We start from the raw sequence: 23,097 nt of genomic DNA on the forward strand, positions 1-23,097 counted from the left end.
TCCATTGTGTAGGAGAGCCTACATTCCTTATTAGGTATATATTGATAGATTTTATTAAAACGTACATTGTTTGAATGAGATCCAGTTTATAAAAGGTCAAGAATTCCTCTGTATCTTTGCCTGAAGTAATTTTTATGTCTATTTTTAACAGCCTTTAAATAGGCCGTAGAGACTGCTATATTGTGGTATGTTTTCTGACACCACAATAATTCTTGATATTTCAGATATAACTGATCAGAAAATGCTGGCAGACACAGTCACTGCCACATCCAAGAGCATTATTCTAGGGCCATGCTCATTTGCATGTGAGAGCAAAGCTGGCAATCTCAGCTTTCCTGGTTAAGGAATGGAAATGGAAAATGAAAAACAAAAAAAAGGAACGTAGTCCCATGGTTTTCAAATCAATCTCTTCATGTTAGTGCAAGACTCATGAGTCCTGAATGATTGAATTTGACAGTATTCCTAAAGGGCACAATAGCATGAAGAGATTTGTCTCAACCTGGTGCCAAAGAGAGCAAAATTTTGCCATAGAATCATATTGCTAACAGAAAGAGTAAATAAAAGTTGGAAAGCATGTGTCATTCAGGCTAATGGAAACTGAATGGTACATTTAATAGTCTCTACTGTCATTAAAATTGAATTTTGTATATATGTATATATATTTTTAATACTGCCATTAAATATACTTTTATTTGCTCATTTCCAAGTAGTTTCTGGTTTCTAATTTATGAACAGATGTTCTTGGCATCAAGGGGAGGTTAAGGATCTCCTACCTCTGTTTGTGCTGGATACGTTCATCAGTTACCTTCCAACTGGTACCTGCATAACTGGACCTTGCTTATCAGTTTTTCAAGGCTGGAAGACAGTACAAACACGCAGAGGCTTCTAGTTTAATTGACCTAGGAAGCGGTTAATAGATGTGCTCTAGTGTCAGCATGGATTCTTTTAGGCCTGTCAGCAGATACAAAAAGTTTGATTCAACTGCAGATTCTGGCAGCAGTGGATGCAATCACACAGCAATGTTTGGATCCTTTCTTGGCAAGCTCCCAGAGGTGGGCTTTGGTGATGGCTTGTCAGCCATAAGGAATGTTCTGCATGGGCCTGTGTTGTCATTTGGCTTCTCATCCTTCATACCAACCTAGAGATAAAGCCACAAGACAATGCAGCAGTTAGGCTCACAGAGCATTAGATGTTCTGCTTTGTTTGTCATATTCTGTTGATGCAATTTCTTCTCTTTCCTTCCAAGAAGTTCCTACTGTGGTGCATTGTTAGAACTAGAGCTCACTGTTGAATGATAAGGTAGAGCCTTCTTTGCCCCAAGAGTGAAGGAGTTTCTGCTAATCCAAGCCAACAGGAAAGGAGTGTCTCCTGCTGTAGGAAAGGCACAGAAGTTGTGCAGAAGCAAATCAGAAGCTGTGTCTTTACCTATTCTACATTAATTCAAAATAAAGCAAAAATAAGCTGGAGATATTTAAGCAAATACTGAGGAAATACAGTGGAAAAGGTACACCTAATCTGTCACTCTCCCATGAAGATGTACATGGAGATAGACATTGATGAAGTGACTTTTGAGAAGACATTCATATGAGGAGAGTCATAGTCAATTTGACTGAACTTCCGCCTTAAAAACAGAGGATAGGCAAGAAAGAACAGAATTTGGCCTACATTATTTTGTCATTATCCCTCATTTAATTCATGTTTAGTATAATCTGCTTTTAAATACTGTCACCCTTAGCTGAAATTATTGAGCTAGCATACTTAACTTTGCTTAATGTCAAACTGCTGCCCTGGCTTATTAGAGCCCTAAACAGAAAGTGTAAATTAGAACAACTGTTGGGAAAAACCCCGCACACATCAAACCTCACCGCTGAAAACCACCAAAGCAGCTCAGCAACTTGATTCTGCACCCTCCTTTTAGACTGTATAATACGAAACGCAAATTAGCAAAAGTGGTGGAACTTGTTTCTGCTTTTAACAATTTGTTGGCCTAAGCACAGCTCGTTATACTGTAAAGTCACATTAGAATGTTGCCTTGGAAACTTTGTCAACCTCAGGTTTGGTTGTTATTTACTAAGGGCTGCAGTTACAGGTCCCTACCTGAAGTATGCAATAAACAAGAGATCTATGCAACAGCGCGTGCAGGGGAGCTACTCTTTAACAAGAGCAATGTTATTTTACCTTAAAAATTGATGAAAGTGGATAAAAGACAAAAAGTGCTAATTCTTTTATTTGCAGACAGGCAACTGCATTGGTTTTGGTAAAATCCAACTACTTCAAACATCAGCAAAACATTATTCCACTAAATTTCCTACTCCTGCTCATTGCTAGTCAGTGGTTACAGCGGAGACCAGAGCCAACATGCAAATTCAATTTGTGTTCAGTGCGATCCTTCTTCTTGTGTAATCAGGTAATAAGGCAAAGCTGCAAGCCAAGCTGTTCCCCGTTATTACGGTGTGAGCGAGGCCGCTCCACGGCCTCTGGGCTATTTGACTGAACTCACAGCAGAGCTAATGAGGACAAGATCTTATTGGGGACAGTAATTATTTCGCAATAACCACAAGCAAAAAAGAAAATCTAAGGGCCAAAGACTGTTGCAAGGGGCACTAACACCAGTACAACACCCCGCCCCGACGGCGCCGGGCCCGGGGGGCGGCACCGGTGACTCGCGCCCGCCCCCGCTTCGAACTCGCTGCGCCGCTGTGGGCGGGCCCTTCCCCGGCGCCCGGCCAATCGTAGCACGTCCTTCCCCGCGCGGCGCCGCCATTGGCCGGGGCCGCGGCTTCCGCCGAGGGCCGGGATTGGCGGCGGCGCGCGCGCGGCGAAAGGGCGGCAGCAGCAAAACTCTGGGGCGGCGCGCGCCAGTGTCCGCGTGAGTGTCAGCCACCCCGCGAGCCCCTCCCGCCCCGCGCGACCCCCGCCCGCCCCCCCCGCCCCCCCCCCCCCCCCAACCCGCGGCCCCGTCCATGGCGGCCCCGGGGCTGGCGCGGCCCCTCCGCGGGGACGCGGCCTCTCCGCCTGTGGGGGACCCGCTCCGCGCGTCCCCACCCCTCCGCTGCCGGCCGGTCCCCGCGGAGGCCGTTCCCCTGCGGTGCTGAGCGGCGACCCCGCGGCCGCAGCTGAAGGGCCCGTCCCGTGTTCTCCCCGCTGCGCCCGCCCGTGAGTCCCGCGGCCGGTGGCGAACCCTGGGACGGGCGCTCGGGCCGCGGCCTCGCCGTCAGGGGCTGTCCCGCAGAGCCGGTGACGAGCCCCGGGTGCTCCCTTGGTCTGGCCGCGGTGACAGCACCGGTGAGAAATGAAGTGCTGGAGGCGGGACGGCTGTTGCCTGTCTTGGAACAGACGGATTTACTGTATCAGTATCCGTATTAACTTGCACTCTTTGTGCTGCCGGTGAGGCCCTGCTGTTACAGGTTTGGAACAGGCTCATCCGCCTGCTCAACACTGGCAGAAGGAGTGTCTGTCTCTAAGAGACTAGAAACCTCTCTAATCTCATTCCAGTAGTTTCCAAGTCCCACTCTCCAGCAAAGCTCTGTCAAAAAAGGAGGCTGTTGCTTGTCCCTGTTCTGTTACACGTGGATGACAGACTAAAGGTAGCTCGAATTCTTTGGGGACAAAATGTATTTCCAGCTCATAGCTGAAAGAGATGAATCCTTTCACTGGAAGTTTTCCAGAATATGTTTCCCCTCTGTAGAAAAGTTCATCCAGAACTTTGAAGGTTTGACAAAGTAACAAGCAAGGAAGATTTTTGAATGCAACTACTGTGGGGAACTGTCAGAGGTGGTGCTTCCAGGCTCACTTATCACCCATTATTCTGCCCTGGGGCTTCCTGCCACTCTTTCACTCATGAAATAGAATTATTGGGGGTTTTTTGATTGTACGGTATTAACTGTAAATTTACTAATTTGCAGTTTTATGTAGTATTCCCAATATTTGGGAAGAAGCACTTCAAAATAAGCCTATGTTATTTTTTCTTGTTATGGTGGGAGGACAACAAATAATTATGCCTTTTGTTGAGATTATCTAGGAGGGAGAGAAATCTCTTGTATTGAGAAGATATTTTTTTCTCTTATAATTTCTTTCAGGTTTTCTGTCTTTCTACAGCTGTTGCAGTGTGCAATGCAGCTACTTCTGTGTGCATCAGTTCCTTGCCTTTCAAAGCAAACTTCAGGGGAAAGACAATGCTTTAATATGAATGAGGAAATGTGAAAGATGAAAGAAAATCATTATCTAAGCTTATCTTGCAGTCTTTCTTCCCTTCACCCCTCTTCCCTTTTACTAGAGATAGAGTGGGTTTACTGGTTTGGTATTTCTCTGGGATGATGGATGACACTTTGTTGTTTTAGGTAACACAGAGGAACTCCTCAGACTCCCTAAATCTCATCTTAAGGACTGAGTGCCAGGCCAGGAAGTGTCTTACCAGATATGCTTGCTCCCCCAGGTGTCCAGAAGTGGCCCTCGAAGTCTTGGATTTTTTACTTGAGATTTGTTTTGTGATGGAGACGATGTTGAAGTCTCACCGTGATGAACAGCACCCTCATCAGGCTGAAGACTTCCACAGGAAGCTTGAGCAGAACAGCAAGCTTTCAGGTATGCGCTGAAATAGGAATTGTTAACATTATGTTTTGTTGCTGGCATGCTGCTTCATCACTTCAGGAAGTTTCAATATAGATTATAAGCCTGTCTGTATATGGTCCTGGTGTATAAAGAATTAATGAAATGAAAACATTTGAGGTGGCTTTTGATTTTAAGTTTATTCCTGCTTTTTGTGTGTTACAATTTGTCACAATTTGCTAAACTTACTATTTATTTATTATAGAATATGTTATTATAAGAGGATACTAGAATTCAAAAAAGCTAGCCCTGGAGAATAAAACTCTGACCAAACAAGTGCACAAACCCAATACTTTGCCTTTTAACCTATAATTGCCGGCCTTATCCTTCAATATCTTTAGATGTGATTATGTGCATAAAAACACTCCTTCTTCTTTGTAGAAGCTGAACTAAGAACATGTGTTCTGATAGTGGTTTTGCTGTTCATTTTTTGGTCTCTTTGTGTATTTACTTGAGTCTGGACTTTATGTACAATGCTTGCTCAGTAATCTCAGATGATCAGCCAGCTTATATATATAACGGTACTGATTTTTCTAAAATAGATAGCCTGTCAGTCTCCTGCACATCCATGTTCAGAATTACATCGAGTGATGCTGAATAGTGTTTGTCTTGCTTGGCAAATACAGAAATTACTTTAAAATCTGCTCACAGAAAATGTTGGATGTTACTATTATTATACACTGATGGTACAATGACTGTATGTTCTCTATACCCAACTGGGTATTTGGGCCCTGAGAAGAGACTAGGTGATGTTTGTACTGCTGTCTATCAACAAGGACAGTCACTGACTTTTTCTAGCACTTCTCAGGATCTTTCACACAGGCCGCTCTGTTGACTTCCTAAACGCTTCCAGTGCCTTGGGTAGGCACTGCAGCCTGTCACCTCACTGGAAGTGCTCTGACAGCACTGAATTCTGTTCAGGGTGGAATCTGAATTCAATGTCAGACAAAACAGAGTATTTGGCAGATTCTACAGAAGTTGTTGAGGGAGCTTTCCATGATTCTTAGTATATACCTTAGGGCTGTTAGACTAATGGCACAGAACAACCCAAAAACTGTCATTAATTCATTATTTATTTTTAGAATGAAAAATGTACACTTATTTTTCTATTTGATTGACTTTTCAAATGCCAGTTTGTGCTTAGTTCTATATAATAAAATATTCCTTACCCCGCTTCAGAGAAATTAGTCACAGCCTCTACATACTTGATAGCTTCAAAAGAAGTGAATTCTTATGCAGGGTATAGAAAACACTTAAAATACAAGAATTTGTAAACTGAATGGAAGACTACGTGATTTTTTTAAAATAATACAGTATAGCATCCTTGTCGTGCCATCTAGTGATTGCAGCACAAAGTGCAGCAACTTAAATGCAGACCAAACATGGGTTTTGATGTTTACTATTTTAAGAAAGTGTGAAAGATTGCATTATTGATCTTAAAAGTATATAAAAAAATAATTCCTCTTCTGCATTTTTGATATGCATCTGATGGATATGCACCTGTGCTTACAGAAACAACTATTACGGTTTTGTCCTGTGTGAAATTGATATTGCAAATCTCATGTAAACATTTGGCAATGAGCTGTAGATGTTGTACTAATCAGAAGGCTTTTGCCCTCTCAGGATCTCCTAGGTATCAGATGAGTAAAAAATAATTTTTTAAATGCTGCAGCTTATAAGGGAGTGGGATGAATAACAATATCAAGTATGCAGATGGTAACGTCAGCAGGGATAAGATACCTTTGTGCTGTTTTTTCCTCTGTATATGTGAATTCATAGTCCTGTGAACTGAAGTGTAATTTGTGATCTCAAATATACATCAGATATTGAATCAAGTAATAAAGTTCCTAACTTATTTTCTCTGTTCTTTCCACCACAGGAATAAAAAAAGATATTGAAAAACTTTATGAAGCGGTGCCACAGCTTGTAAATGTGTTCAAAATTAAGGAAAAAATTGGAGAAGGTAAATGTTTCATTTTAGCTTGCTTAGACTTAGATTTCTTTTGGCATTTCTAATTTAAAAAGTATAAATCTAAGATCCCAATATATGCAGTTTAATCCAAATTCCTGTTTGACTTACTACTTGGTCTCTGTAGGAATTCTAATAGCTGAGCGCATAGGTGTGTTAATTAGGAACATTTTCAAGCTATTTTCTTGAAAATCTGGTATATTAAAGCCTTCTAAAACAACACTGCAATTCTGACAATTAAAAATTTTTGAGGTAGATTCAAGTAAATAAGTCTTAACATTCTGTTCTTTTTCTCCTTTACGTGAGAAGTCTATTTATTTTACTCTTGGGAGCAAACAATGCTTTTCAAAAATACCACTTGCAGTTTGGCAGCATTATGAGAAAACAAGCTTCAACTTAGTATTCCACTCTGGAGTCACTTTCATTTTAGCAGTTCTCACTACCAAAAATAATGTCTTAAGTCAGCTTGGTAACTCTTGTTGCTGTAATCAATTATATTGAAGGCATGGGTCTCTAGATTTTTATTTTTTTTTAATGAGTGCAAAAAGTATTTCAGAGTTTTTGCTGGCCTTTTTATGTATGTGTTTACTCAGACTCTTGAACTAGCATGATGCAGACACAATACTTAAAATGTAATTAAAAGTAATTTGTATTCTTTATTCATATGGAAGAACACTTCAACTTGTGTATTCAGATGTCTCAGTTCTGAATTAACCTCCTAAGAGGTATATTAGGATATCCTTAAAATTAAATGGATGGGTAAGTTTATTGTGAAGCCTGAAAAATCCCTTTCTCAGATGAATCTGTCACATTCTTTGTGCTAATGCTCTGGGAAAACAAACAATAGGAGTCACACATCATGTGAGAAGCCTTACTTTATAGATAAGGTACAGAATTAAGAAAAAATGTAGCAATTTCAGAAGTGCTTTGAATAGCAAAGGCAGTGCCTTCCACATTAGCATTATATAGTCCTCTTACATTGTAGAGAGAGGAGTTGGATGTCAGATGAAAGTAAGCTACCTGAACAAGAAAGCAAATCAAAGATAGGAAATTTACATTCAAAGAGCTCTGTGTCCCAGGCAAGTTAGACAGTGTTATATTTGCATTTTTACTGACATAAAAAACTTGTATACAAGATCACGGAATTCAGTAGTAGAAAAAAGGAACTGGATTTTTCTCTTTTAGAATCTGCTTTTGATGTAGTATCAAGTACACTGCAGGATTGTGAACAGTTACATCACTTCTGTAAAAAGCTGCATTGACCTAATTAAAAATGTTAAAGACAGTGTTTTTCTTCTTTGTTTACAGGTACTTTTAGTTCTGTTTACTTGGCTACAGCACAACTACAAACTGGATTAGAGGAAAAAATGGCTCTGAAACACTTGATTCCAACCAGCCACCCTCTGCGAATTGCTGCTGAACTTCAGTGCCTCACAGTAGCAGGGTACATAAACAAAAAAATTATGATTGTCATGACTAAACTGCTGAACATTGTCTCACTGCTCTGTATTTATTTATTTTAAATTTTGGCACTTCTCTTGCTTTTTTTTTAACCACAGACATGAAAATTCTTTTTATCGAGAGCAAATAACAAATGGAGTGTCTTACCTGTAACGGATGCCCTTTTCTGCTAATCTCAGTTTGCAGAGGGTGCTCTGTTTTCCATCTGAGAAATTCCATGATGTTTCTCTGTGATAACAAAAATTCCAATTCTGAAATGCTTTGAAAAAAAGAATCTCTTCATTAGAAAATGTGGTTTTAGGAACGAATACTTGTTGCCAGAGTGCGCTGAATAACACCTTCTTAAAGTAGTTGGATCATGAAGGTTAGGTCCTATACTTAATTACAGCAGTAACTACAAACCACGGCCCCACAAATAATCTGTGGTGCCCTCATTGCAAATTGCAGAACTCAAATGGAACATAGCAATGAGCAGCAACAGCACAACTACTGATTGCTAATAAGACTGCTGTCAAAATATAAGTTAGGATTATAAAAGAAAGCCTGACTGAATTTTTTAAGAAATAAAGGAAAATAAATGTTCATCTTCTGGTCTTTATTCAGTAACATTACTTTTCTTCTAGGGGACAAGATAATGTTATGGGAGTTAAATATTGCTTTAGGAAAAATGATCATGTGGTTATTGTTATGCCATACCTGGAACATGAATCCTTCTTGGTGAGTCTGTTTTAATGTGTAGTAAAACATTTGATTAAGAGCAGTTGCATAATTATTCTGTAATTATTCTATGATTCTATGAATTACAGTATCCAAATAATCTTTCAGGACATTCTGAATTCTCTTTCCTTCGAAGAAGTGAGGGAATACATGTTTAATCTGTTCAAAGCGTTGAGGCGCATTCATCACTTTGGTATTGTTCACCGTGATGTCAAGCCCAGTAACTTCCTCTACAACAGGCAGCTAAAAAAGTAAGTCTGACCATACTGTGATCTCATCTGGGGATGTGTGCCTTGGCAGAACAGAGTCTATTAGGCTTTTAGGCGTCTTTCCTTCCAGCTGCATAACACGTGCTTAAGTAATAAAGCTAAAAAAGGTGGGTTTTTTTAATTTGTAATACTTTTCTTTCAGTGTTTAGGGATTTAAGGAGGGAAGGATTTTTTTTTAACTTAAGATAATATCTGCTTCACAGAGTGACAAGTACCTGAAAAAATGAAGATTTTACTACTGAGTGAAAGTATTACATTTACAAATAAGAACAAGAAGAGTTATGTCAGTATTTTTTTTAAAGAGAAAGCTAATTGTAAGTTTGTGGTGCAAAGAATGATACTTGTACATTTTTAACAGTGGATAGAGTAAAACTGATACAGGTAAGATAGCTGGATTTGGGCTATTTTCACCTTACACTGAATTAATGTTCATAACTAGTAGGGTTGGCTTTTTTGCCTGCAAGTTACAATATTTAAAGACTGTAAAAACTGAGGTTCTGCCTTTTTGTGAAGAGCTGAAATGGACAGAATGCATCAGTGCCAGCAGTCCTAGAGCTGTATTTGTGAGTACCGTGCTTTGTACAGTTGGGACACTGATGTGCTGGAGCGTCTCCAAAGCAAAGCTGGTGAAGGGTCTTGAGCACAAGTCTGATGAGGAGCAGCTGAGGGACCTGGAGGTGTTTGGCCTGGAGAAAATGAGGCTCAGGGGAGACCTTATCGCTCTCTACAACTGCCTGAAAGGAGGTTCTATCAGGGTGCACACCAGTCTCTTCCCAAGTAACAAGGGATAAGACAACAGGAAATGGCCTCAAGTTTCACCAGGGAAGGTTAGGATGTTAGGAGAGATTTCTTCATCAAAAGGTTTATCAAACGTTGGAATGGGCTGCCCAGGGAAGTGGTTGAGTCGCTATCCCTGGAGGGATTTAAAAGACCTGTAGATGTAGTGCTTAGGGACATGGCTTTGTGGGACTTGGCAGTTAGACTCAATTTTTAGAGGTCTTTTCCAGCCTAAATGTTTCTATGATTCTGAGTAGTGACACTTTGTAGGGAAGATTTGATTGCATTTTGCCAAACCTGAAGCTTAAAAGTTTGAGAAATACTGTTTTCTTTTTTTTCTTTTAAATCTGTCAAAATGAATTTGTACTGTCACTTTGTGACAGCATTTGTCACATTCCAGTATTTGTTTGAGCCTTAATCTCTGCTTTGTGTGTGGAGGCCATGGAATTAAGTTTGAGTCCCAGGGACTGGTGGATTGTGTCTGTGCTGGTTGAAGCAAAAAATAATTCTTTTAAAGACAGATCTGAAGTGTGAACTAATGTAGTCTTACCTGTTTGAAGACTCAAATTTCAGTAGTATTTGCCAGAAGTCTGTCAAAAATTTTGGCATTGTTAGTCTTGTCTGTCTTCACTTCTACATTTGTCCTCTGCCTGTGGGAATCCTGCAAGAGTGAAGTTACTTGTACTTGACTGTTGGTTGAAGGTTTGTAGCTGTAGGATTAAAACCCCAGAAATCAGTTGCTGGGAATATTTTATTAACACCATTGAAGACAGTATGCACTTGAGAAGATTTTGGGACAAGAAACAATGAAGTAAAGTGGTATAGGGTAAAAAACATTGAGGGGATATGTTAAGACGGAACATAGGAGGCGAAGGAAGAAAACAGGACTGTGATGCTGGCAGTAGTACAGGTAAGCAACATATTGAACAAAATGTGAAAGAAAGATAAGTAAGCAAATAATGAATAGTAAATTGAAATGATGGATAGATACTTTATGACTCCTGATTCTAAATTTGTGTCTTTCAGATATGCCTTGGTAGATTTTGGCTTGGCACAAGGAACCCCTGATACGAAAATTGAACTTCTGAAAACTGCCCACTCTGAAGACCAGCAGGAAAGTTGCTCGCAAAATAATCCCATTGTAGCCTTGGGAAATGGGGTTTCTGTCAGTGACACAGCACCTAAACAGATAGCTCAACAGTCAGCCTCAAAAGCAGTTGATAGAAAGTCCACCTCACTTTCAAAAGCACAGATTAAACAAGGAAGAGGAGGAAAGGTTCTCAGTCTCTTTCATTAATATTGTTGTATATGTTTAATGTGTTCCTTCATCCAACAGGGGGAGATGCAATACTTGCACAGAAGCCATGTGTGCACATCTTGCAGGGCCCCAGAGGGATGCACAGAGGCTACTCCTATGTAACTGTATTGGCTTCATCATTATCTGTTTAATATAATACAATGCCAAAGGCTGTATGAAACCCTAGCACAGATTACTATTTAGACAGCCTTAAATCCTTTTTTAAGAGAGATGTACAGTGAAACTCCTCCCCAAGCCAATAATTATTCACCTGTATTTAGTTATTGCATAACAAATGCAGTACAGACTACACTCAGATTGTCTTGGGGCACTTCTGAGGTGTGATTCGTTTTGTAAGCATGTTTGCTGTTCTGTCTAGACCACGTTTTCTTCATCCACAGTAAACTGATGCCTGAAAATGACTTACATGCAGCTGTTCATGTTTTATGTCACTTCACACTTTTTTTTTTGAACTGTCAGTATCCAGCTGACTGTGTGTTAGATCGGATCCTTATTGTCCTTTTTGTTGTATTATTGCAGGAGGACTCTGTGCACCATTCTGTCCAGCGCTCTGTCTTTGGAGAGAGGAATTTCAATGTCTACAGTTCCACATACCAGGAGAACTCAAGTACAAAAGTAAAAGTATGACTCATCAGTAGGATCAATCTGTTACATATCTGGAAAATTATAGAACTGGTGGTTCTTTAAGACTGGACACCTCTCCAGGATAATGCGGAACGAAAAGTTTTTGAGCAGATTATTAAGTGTGCCTTTGCTCAAAGGCTTAAGGATTTTTTCATTTCTGTTTCGGTCCCTTTTGAAACTCTTGAACAACTAGTTATGTAGCTGTCTCCCTAGCTGATCTTGTTTGGATGCTAAATTAATTTTTTTTCCTGTACCTGTATCTGTGTAACTGATCACAGAATCATAGAATATACTGAGTTGGAAAGGACCTATCAGGATCATTGAGTCCAACTCCTTGTCCTGCACGGGACACCCTGAGAAACACACCACGTGTCTTGAGAGCATTGTCCAAACACTTCTTGAACTCAGACAGGCTTGATGCCATGACCACTTCCCTGGGGAGCCTGTTCCAGTACTCAACCTCCCTCTACTTATCTTGTGCAACTTTTTTTTTCTTTTGCATATGAAGCTGAGGATAAAACTTGTAACTAAACTTGTAACTATTTTTTTGTCATTTGTCTAATATGACAAGGGGGAAACCCAACTAAATTAGAGGGTTTTGTCAACAGTGAGTATTTTATTGTAGAATTAGGGTTAGTGCCTGAGTGTTGCTGTGGCTTTTCATATTCTTTACTTCTTATTCTCATATTGAGCCAAAAAAATTCTTGAAACATTATACTAACTTGAAAAATACTTGGCTTGCAGCTTCAGAATATCTAAAATATATATATATATATATAGGGTTTTAGTAAACACTGAAAAATATCTTCTGAAGGGGAAGGGGAGGAAATCAGAATATTTAGAAAGCTCCAGTGTCTGTTTTATAGATGTTGTGATACTGTTAAAAAAGATTTGATGTCTTCTGTCCTAAAATTGCACCTTCTTGCTCACGAGCATTGGTTCAGTCTTAATATTTTAAATATGTCACTTTCTCTAAAATATCTACATTGCAGCTCATAAAACAAGCAAGGGTGATAGATGTTTCATCTAGGAAGTTAGTAACAAAGAAGAAGATTATTTTTACCAAAACTGTGAGCAATGGGGCAGCCAGGAAAGCTGCTGGTCCCTTAAACCTGCCCTGTGACTGTTATGCAACGGACAGAGTTTGCAGTGTTTGCCTTTCAAGGTAATTTGCTTTGATAATGTTGTAAAATTTGTAAAATTGTCCACTCTGTTGTCAAACAAAGTCAGAAACTTAGATTTACTAGACAGTTCATTTAGTAGGTGAAAGATAGGATTTGATCTCTTAAACTCTTAAAACTGAGTACTCTTTTTAAACAAGAGTAGTTCATGGAATTTGTGGGATAATTGGTTCACTGCTATCTGCAGCAACTAAGATCCTCTGTTAATGATTTTTTGTTGTATTTAATTATTCACCTACATGTGTTGTAGAAAATCGCTTGAGTTAATTACAACACTTAGAAAAGACAATACATCAATCTGTCATTAGTTGTTATCTTATAGGCCTAAATCATGCCAACAGTTGGGATTCCGGAAATGGTGAAATGTAGAATAAAAAGCAAACATGACTGTTTTATATTAATTTAAAAAACTAATAGAATCACAGAATGGTTTGAGTTGGAAGGGACTTTAAAGATCATGCAGTTCCAAGCCCTTGCCATGGGCAGGGACACTTTTCACTAGACCAGGCTGCTCAAAGCCCCGTCCAGTCTGGCCTTGAACACTTCTAGGCAGGGGCATCCACAGCTTTTCTGGGCAACCTGTGCCAGATTCTCCTGTTAGAGAATCTTAGTAGCTCAGTTCAACTCCGTCCCTCTGCAGTTAGTTTTGATTATGATATACTATTGCCTTTTATCCCCACATTATTTTTTAAATAATGATAATTTTGCAGCTTTTAGTTAATGACAAGTAATATCTTGTCAACACTCAGAAAGAGCTAACCTTATTTTGCTCTGGACTAATACAAAGCCAGAGCATATACATTCAAGAATCTCTTCCATTTTTTGCCTTTGGTGAATTAGTTTCAACTTCAAAGTGTCCTATGAAAACTAGACTTTAACAAAAATTATGCTGCTCTTGGATGAAACTGGAAAAGGTCATTGTGAATTAAGTATGCAGTAAGTATTTCTCTGGTACTATCTTATGCTAGATAATACAATAAAAATATAATAGATAATATAATAAGGCTATAGCCTTATGCAACATAATGTCATGCTAGATAAGATGCTTCAAAGTTCTATAAAACTTGAATAAAGTAGGGTTAGGCTGTTTACACATCTTACATAAATATATTCTAAAAATAATATTAAGCGTTATTAGAACTGATTTATCAACATTTGTATTCTGAATATGTTTACTTCTTATTACAAGGCCTCAACAAGTTGCTCCCAGGGCAGGAACACCTGGATTCAGAGCACCAGAAGTGTTAACAAAGTGCCCCACTCAGACCACAGGTACTGCACAACAGACCAAAACAAATGCCTTTTCTCACCTTTTGATCCTTCTAATTTATGCATATTTTGTTGTCTTTTTTTTATTGGAGGATTTTTTTAACGTGTGAAATTAATTTTTTCATCCCTTCTAACCCTTATCAAGCATTTCCTGATTTTAATTAAAAGTTTATTATTAGGAGGAAGAACAAGTCATGAATATTTTTCTTGTGTTTGAAACTCGAATATATCTTTATTCATTTGAGGGTTAGGGCCACACGCAGGAGTGGAATATAATATATTTTAAATAAAAAGCCATAATTTTTATCAAGTTTTTTGGCTTATTTATTCAAGAAAGATCTTGAATAAATCTTGGGGAAAGGACATACTGTAGACTTTTCTAGACAGATTGTCACATACTTTACTGTCATAGCAGGCATAATTAATGGTAGAATTGCAAATGGGTTCTAGAAAGCATCATTTATTGATTTTTATCAGAATTTTTTCTTTTCACTAGTGCTTTAAATAGCTAGTCTGTAAAAATAGCATAATCTTACTAAAATTTTAATTTCTCAGTGTTAAAGTCTAGTTAACAAGATTCAGTAGTTTGGGTAAATATCAGGACACAGCAGAGGGATGGTTAATGCATTAGGTGTTGCAAGCAACATGGAAGAGGTTGTGCCTACCTAAGGGTGGAGAGCCAATACAAGCAAAGTTACCCATTACACATTTGGTGTCTGACTAGGAGTTTTGACTCATGAAAAATTCAAATGTCCTCAAAAGCTGGATTTAAAATAACAGGTTTTAGCCACTTTTTTTCTGAGTACTTTTTGAGAAAGTTGACAATTTTCAGTAGTTAAAGTGTGTATACACACTCAAAATAGACTTAACAATACATTTGATCAGTTTATGCCTAGATAGTTTGCTGTTATTTGAACCAATGTCTGTACTGTGGGTATGACTGGGATTTCAGAGATATGGCAGCTTGTTTGGAGTTCTTGTGCCTGTGCTGTAACAGCCAGCTTTATAGGCTGCAAGCCATCCAGAAATCTAGGACAAGTTTAGACAATCCCTGAATCTGTCTAGACAGAATTTAGGCAGAAAGAAGACATACTTGGGAAATCTTGGACACATGCTGGTGTTAAACATGCTTTCAGGTGGTTTTCTGTTCTCCAGGGTAATGGAGAGCAGGATTACAGAAAATAGGGGTAAATCTGGAAACTCTTGCATGTGCCACTGACATCCCTGAAAGGTCTGAGTGGTGCTGAGCTCCTGTAGTATGTCAACAAAGGCCTTAATTAGAACTGGGTAGACCAATACTAATATTTATGATATTATGTTTTATTTGAACTAACAAATATTCTTGTCCGCTTCCATCTGGGACTGCTGGAGTCACCTCCTTGTATTCCTGCCAACCTTATGTCTAGTTTTGGTCTCTGTGCTGAGACCAACTTACCAGGTGGATCCAGCTGACTCTATCCAGAGCTACCACCGCGCATCGGACCCAGGTTCACAGTGCAGGGAATACAACCTAAACTCTCAAGCTGATGCTACACAGGTCCATTACCCTTTCACTTGGTTTGTCCTGCTCCCCTTTCCTCACTAGTTAGATAACACTAGACAAAAGCATAGGAGAGAACCATGATTTTGATGTCATTCTACAGGATCTTGGAGTCTGTCAATGATCACAGGTCTACCAGAATTGTAGGGCCAGGATTTACTAGCCATTCAGATGTATAATGCCTATTAATTTCAGCAAGAGTTACATAATTAAACCTTTTCAAAGGTCTTGACCTTGATTGCTCCAGCTTACTCAAACACATCCTCAGGGTGATGCACAAACCCTCAAACAGATCATCTTTTCAGCAGTGATACAGTAATATTAAAACTTTTTTACAGGAACTATGCAGAAGGTAACTTTTCTGCTATGAATTGTGCCAAATGATTAACTTGGATTTTTATTTTTTAATAAAAGACGTAAAATCTGGCTTTGCAACTAAGTCAACCTAACACTTTTTTAAAAAATCAAAGTCCTGTGCTGAGTATTTCTAATTAAAACATCCAAATTAATTACTGCCTATTTTGCTACTTATTTTTTTGAAGAGGAGCAGGATGACTATGTCTTTATTTCCCAACTGTTAATTTTTCTCTTCAAAGTTTGAGAATCCTTCAAACTCCTTCACTAAACCTCACCATCTCTCAAAATGTGCACCTTAGTGAGCCAAAGAAATTATGGCAGACAGGTATTCTTGTAACTAAAGTTTCCATCAGGCTTTGGCATCTATCCCCAGAGTACTCTCTGTACTCTTCATAACAGAGTGAAAGTGATGAATAAGTTTTACCTATTAGATTTAAACTGCCTATATTGTCAAATGATTTCATATTAGAGAGCAACAAAGTTCATAGTAAGATAAATTTCTTAGTGCTGCCTACAGCCTCATTCCCCCAAAAATTCAGATTCACATTAATTTGTGAATTGTTTTTTATTTATGACCTTTATATAAGATTTTCTTTGTATGAAGTTCAAGAAGTATCAAAACTAGGCATTTCATTTGACCCATCTCGTCTCCCTGGGTAAAACAACTTTATATATTGTTTTGGTACATTTTAAGTTTATCAAGAAAAACACACTCTCTGCATGAAAGTAGGAAATTGTTCTTCATTCTAATTATAGTAATTTCCACTCTTTGCTAAAGTAATTATCTATGTGACTAAAGTCAGAACATACTTTGTGCTGATAGGAACTTCTCAGATCATAATTTCTTTTAAAAGAAGGTTGTGATTTTGTTTGTGATGAACTTGTGAGTTTAGTTATTACTAAATTTGCTTTTCTTTGCAGCAATTGACATGTGGTCTGCAGGAATCATATTCCTTTCTCTGCTCAGTGGACGGTATCCATTTTTTAAAGCAAGTGATGATTTAACTGCTTTGGCACAAATCATGACAGTCCGTGGATCCAGAGAAACCATTCAGGCTGCTAGAACTTTTGGTATGCAAACCCTAATTATGGGGAAAAGGGGAAAAATGTTATTTAATGCTGTGACTTGCAATCTGATTTTTTTTTGTTTGTGTATATAAATATATTTTTAGGTTTTAGAGTCATTTTGGAAGTAAATGACACTTTTTGCATGTAAAAACTAGAAGTACTAGTCTATATTTAGAGACTTCTAAGATGTTTTTGTACTTTCTACCTTTTACAATGTTTATATGGGGTGCTTCATGCCACAGTTTTTCCAACCTGTCTACTGCCTTTCACTAAGTCAGGGCTACTTGAGGTGAAATATGCCAACTAAATGTTTTCTACTGGCATTTGGTTAGAATTCTTGAGACAGTGTTTCTATTCCTGCAAAATTTGTCCTGGAGGCTTAAGTCAATATGACTTAATATTTAGATGATGTAAACCTTGCTTTCCCCCAACGCCCCAAGAAGAACTAGTAACAACAAAAAACCAAAACCCAACAGCTGACCTTTTTAAAAAACAGAAAATCACCTCCGCAGAACACACAACAAACCGAAATAACCATTCCCCTAATTGCTTGCAGGCCAAATGCTGCAGCACTTGCTACCTGTATGTGTAACTAACAGCATCAGTGTTCATTCTCCAGACAAAGGTGTAAAAATCAGGTGTACAGGGTGGCTGACAACCTGTCACTACGTAACTTCACATAAGCCAAACTGCTTTGTTCTGAGCAGAACTGAGGCTGTGACCCTTCTGAGTTGCTGGGACTGTTGCTGTAACAGCATGGCTGGTATGGAGACGGGGGGGCGGGGGAGGGGGATGTGTGTTGGTTTTGGTTCTTTGATAGGTTTGAGGTGTTTTTCTTTCATTCTGGTTACACTTCGAGACATGAAATTTCTCTGAAACAAACTTGAAAGTTACAGCTGCATAGAAAGTATAATAAAACGTGGCTTACCTGTACAATTTTTTCCTCCAGGTAAATCAGTTGTGTGTACCCAGGTTGTCCCAACTCAAAACCTGCGAACCCTCTGTGAAAAGCTGAGAGGAACAAACAGTGGCTGTAGGAGATCTCAGGGAGAAGTGCCCAAGGGGTCTGAAAACGACTCAGCTTTGCCATTTGCAGCAGACAAACCGTGTGCTCCTGAGGCACTTGGGAAACAAATTCAACAACAAAAAAGCTTTCAGGAAGATGATGGTGCTTTGGAAATTAAGGCAACTGACATGAAAGGATGGGATCAGGTTCCTGATGAAGCATATGACTTACTTGATAAGCTACTAGACTTAAACCCTGCAACAAGAGTAACTGCAAAGGAGGCTTTGTTGCATCCTTTTTTTAAAGACATAAGACTCTGAGAAGATCCCGTATTCTGTTATTCCTTTCATGTGTTTTATGTGGAAATGAGATACTGAGGCAGTTTTACCTTGTTGCCCTCAACATTTACACTCACTGAAATAACATCACACTGTGCTCTGAACTACTGAAATTTTGTCTTGTACAGTTAGACTGCAAATGTCAGTTTAAGAAATATGTGCAGATGTAAAAGTTACATAAACATCACTAACATGGTCTTATCCTAAGACACTTATGAGGGGTTATTGCTGTGTGTACCTGTTCTCTGAAAAAGTTACCTTTGATCAAAAACAACAAAGAAAAAGGGTTTCATAAGCTCTATGCTTAATTCTCAAGATATTCCCTTAAAATTTACAAATTTGCCTTAAGGTATGACTGAAATAAGAAAGTGCTTGAGAGACTTTTTTCCATACTTGCATATTTCTGCTTTGTTCCTGTTTAGTACATGGGGGACTGAAAATGGAACAAAGTGTGTATTACTTTGGAAGTGTTGCTAGAGGAGAGGCCAGGTGCTGGAGGTTATATCATCAAAAGAAAAGCATAACTTTTAAAACTACATTTTTTTTGTGTCTGGCCTTTCCTACTTAGGCAGTAATAATAAATGCATAGTACTCATTTTGCATAGCCCGTATTCCTTAGTGCCACGGGTAACTGTCAGTATTCAGTAGGTGCTGCCTTCAGAATGTCTCGTGTGACGGGCATAGGTTTGATTTCTGTTATGGAAACTGATTTTTAAAAAAATATCTGTTCAATAAATGATTTGGTTTTATAACTTCAGAAGCTTGTCCAGAGATGCTGTACAAAAATTAGCCAGGTAAGGTTTTCTGCTATGCTTCTGTTTGGGGAAGATCATGCACACTGGTTTCCTGCATGAATTCCTCAGTCTAGAAGACACTTTTCAGATAGCTCTACTGTGTATGACTGTTATAGTGGAAGTATCTTAATTATCAAGGAAGTCTTACCACAGACTTAGGAGCCTATTGTCTGGTCCTAAGTAGGAAAATCCACCATAATAACCCTGTACATTCCATGTGTGAAGTAAGCTACATTATGTTCAGCAGACGTTTTTCTAAACCCCTTGATAATTCTGGGGACTGAAATGTAATACAGTGTTTTTCCATGTACATTTCTTGAAATGCTAATGGAGTTGTTGCTATAGGAGGTTACAAGCCATTCTGAGAAAAGATTGCTGCTTTGGTACCTGTTGCATAAGTGGTATGAACTGGTGGTTACAACAGTGCAAAGGTCCTGACCAGGGCTGGGGCTGAAGAGACACTATTTCAATATATTCAAAATCTTGAGCACATAGAAAGTGATGGTAATATTGCTCCGTTCCTGGCATCAGCTGTTAAGGAAAAATATTTGCAGATGTCAGAATATTGATTGCAGAAAATCTTGAAACCCATAAGACCCTGGGGCCCAGGTCTTAGTAATCTTTGCTGTTTATATAATTTCAACACAGCACGTCACTGAGAAATTATTTATCTAAAGGAACTGTGGCCAAATTTGGCAAGCAGTGCTGTCTGCCAGTGTCTGCAGATGTATTGTTTCCTCCTACGTTCACTCGTGCTGTCTATGGTCTTATGAGAGCACTAGCTGACAGCAAGCGAAAATATGTCAACTATCTGTTGTGAACTTTCTAAGCAACTCCAGCTCTTTAGGCTTTCCTGCTAACAGCCTTAAGCAGCTCCTTGCAACAGGCACTACAACAATTAACCACTGCATAAATTTAATAGCCAAAAAGGCAAAAGCATTACTAATGATATTTTTACCAAAACATTAAGGGTAAATAAAATTTGTAAGGAACGGTTCTAAGCTCAGTGTATTCCATAATGAGCTGGAAGAACACATTGGTATTACTTCTTCCAGATAGCTATTTAGAACATGGAGAATTTTTTTTCCAGGGGAGGGATAAAGGAAAAGTGTGTTTGAACAAGCATATGCTTATGAAGTACTTTTTCTAGCACTTTACAAAAGAAGAAAGCCAGAAGTAAAATGTTAAATACAATGGGCTCTCACCAGAGGAAAAAAGAAAAAGAGGAAAAAATGAAGGAAAAGAGCAAGAAAACACTAAAACACTGGAGCAGTAGTTGCCACTGAGTTTTCTGCTTCTCTCACCTGTAGTTCTGAGAATCTCATAATCTTGTAGGTAAAAGTCAAGTACTTAAGATTCCTTTAAAGTTCAGTTGCATGATTTGAGATGTTTCTAAACTGAATGTGAATCTCCTACCAGGAGAGCTACAATTAGAAAAAGATCTGCACAGAAATTACGTTGCTACAGTAAATGTACAGGAGTTGTGAGGCCACAGCTGGGTTACTGTTGAGTTTTGGACACCATGCTATGACAAGGATATTAACAAATTGGACAGAAACCAAAAACGGCAGCAAAAATCAGCATGGACTTGGAAAGATGAGGAGAAACTGATACCTAGAATCCTGAGAACAGAGTGCTGGGAGCAAATATAAATACATCTGTGTATTTAGCAGAGGGGAAGCTAGCTTATTCTCAACACTAAGCTAGATTCGGTGAGGAAATTGAGGCATTTGTGAGTTTGTTATTTTCATCCTAGTTGAAAAGGATAGTAAATACATATTTAGAACAAGAGCATAATAGAACAACAGCATTTTAAAGGAAATTAATACTTAGTGGCTTAATGAATTCCTATTCTATAATGAAACAATGCAGCTCAAGTGTACACTTTAGCAAGGACAGTTCTCTGAGACATTACTCAACAATGTTCCTACTGCACTATAGTTGTAAATGGCTTTTTGGTTGGGTTGGGGTTTTTTTATGTTTGTTTTTTTAGAGCACATAGTAAATTATTCTACTAAGGTAGCCACAGCATGTTCACTTCAAATTTCTCTTATATGTTTTCCAGAAAACAGAACATGTCCCAGGCCAGTGACAGTACATATATGGTTCATACCCTTCTCTGCTGCTGTGTTGCTTGCTGGCCAGTTCAAGGGGTAGTAAATATTTAAATTGGCAGCCTGCACACAGTGGGTGGAAATTGGATAGTCCCTTTGATCATACGCTTACAAAGGCCAGCATATAGAGTTTTGTTACCCCGGTAACCAAAAATTTCTAGTACTGCTGAAGTGAGGGTCCAGTAAATCGGATATTTTGCATCAGGAAGGTACAGCATAACCCAGATAACCAAGGGTTTTTAAATTTGCCTCTTATATGGTTAAATCTGCCTCTCCCTGACTCAACCCTTTTTACTTTCATGTCCATTGACTCTGCAAGAATATTATCCCTATACAATGCTTTATTGTATCATGTTAAAAACTAACCACTATAAGCATTCCTGAGTATCCCCAGAGTATTGTTTATTCCATTTATGGAAAGACTTACATCTTCCTGTGGGTATATGGCAGGGAAGAGAATGGTTTTGTTACATGTTATTTGTGCTCTTGCATAAAGTTCTTGCATAGTTTTCAGAGTAGTCAGATTTTAATCCAAACCCTAATTAAACCTTTGATTCAAAAATACTAGTGCTAAGAAATGTTTTGCCCAGGGTATTTATTCAATCCATGTCTTCTATATGGCATAAACAAACTACTTGTAACAAATAATGCATAATTAACTTTACTTCTTAAGGAAGAGATAGGGACGTAGCCTAACAATTGACATTTTAAAGGAAAATTAACATTTTATATGATTGATTTAATGAATGCCATAGGTCATATGTAGAAGCAGGCAGGCCATTGATAAAACCTCTCTTGTACTTTCCTGTTTCCTCTCATCACCGCCCCCAAAAAATCCTACCAGAGGATTAGATGCCTGCACTCTCTCTTGCTGCTTTTGTCTTTAATGATTGTTTTGCTGCTTTGAATGTTACTGTGCGTTGTGTGAAAAACACCAATTATTTCCAAGTGTCCTGGGGTTCCTCTCTCAAGTCCTGCTTCTGTTCTACTGTCTGTTTACTTGTTTCAAAGATTGCAATTTCCTTATCAAAAACCTCTCACTTGGACTTGGCAGGGTACGTAAGAAATTCCAGAGTTCTCTGTAGCATTTCATTTTTTTTGTCCATAGTCTTGTCTTATCTGATCTGGGAATACCAATTTCAAATGAAAGAGAAAGCCTAACTTCTGCTGAAATTTCTACTCTGTGAGTACACACCTGTCTGGAGGAAAGTGCTGAAGTGAGACAGTAACATGGATCTCAGAGGACACAAAATGCTACTGTCAGCTTTTTTTCTTGCTTCTATAAACAAAGCCACATCTTTTTCCTTCGCCAGATTTGTATTGAGCTATAAAATTTGTTTCAAAGTTGCTTTCAAAACTCCCCAGGAAGTTATTCTGCCTTCTGTTTGCCAGCCCACTCTCATAGGCTGCCTTAGCTATTTGTAGGGCTCCTTCCGTATCTCAAAAGTGAGGGACTTATGATGGCTGACTTACTGCAGGGGAGTCCAGGACACATAGAATCATAGAATACGCTGAGCTGGAAGGCACCCATTACAATCATCAAGGCCAGCTCCTGGCCTTGCACAGGACACCCCAAGAATCACACCATGTGCCTGAGAATGTTGTGCAAATGATTCTTGAGCTCAGACATATTGAGGGTCTTTTTGTTCTTTCAGTACTTTTAATGGATTGAACTATGGTAGTTTAC

At 38.8% G+C, this 23,097-nt stretch overlaps 1 protein-coding gene across 7 annotated transcripts; it reads left to right on the plus strand.

The window, feature by feature from the left end:
- The first annotated feature begins 2,782 nt into the window (after positions 1–2,782).
- CDC7 (cell division cycle 7) lies at positions 2,783–21,789 on the plus strand. Of its 7 annotated transcripts, XR_001873272.1 has the most exons (13): positions 4,192–4,340; positions 4,436–4,584; positions 6,488–6,571; positions 7,886–8,021; positions 8,662–8,755; positions 8,864–9,006; positions 10,828–11,077; positions 11,639–11,740; positions 12,736–12,908; positions 14,114–14,196; positions 15,600–15,730; positions 17,012–17,161; positions 18,108–18,220. XR_001873272.1 is itself a non-coding variant. In XM_017805736.1 (12 exons), exons 2-12 carry the CDS (start codon positions 4,491–4,493, stop codon positions 18,482–18,484), a joined length of 1,686 nt encoding a protein of 561 aa, XP_017661225.1. In that variant the 5' UTR covers positions 2,783–2,869; positions 4,436–4,490; the 3' UTR covers positions 18,485–21,789. The 7 variants fall into 7 exon arrangements, 6 of the variants coding, with proteins under 6 accessions (XP_017661225.1, XP_017661228.1, XP_017661226.1 ...); XM_017805736.1 differs by lacking the exons at positions 4,192–4,340; positions 15,600–15,730 and adding an exon at positions 2,783–2,869 and having other exon boundaries at positions 18,108–21,789; XM_017805739.1 differs by lacking the exons at positions 4,192–4,340; positions 15,600–15,730 and adding an exon at positions 3,083–3,156 and having other exon boundaries at positions 18,108–21,789.
- Positions 21,790–23,097: the final 1,308 nt, after the last annotated feature.

Source organism: Lepidothrix coronata, unplaced genomic scaffold (genome assembly GCF_001604755.1).
Source record: "Lepidothrix coronata isolate B3197 unplaced genomic scaffold, Lepidothrix_coronata-1.0 Scaffold12, whole genome shotgun sequence".
Taxonomy (NCBI): Eukaryota; Metazoa; Chordata; class Aves; order Passeriformes; family Pipridae; genus Lepidothrix; species Lepidothrix coronata.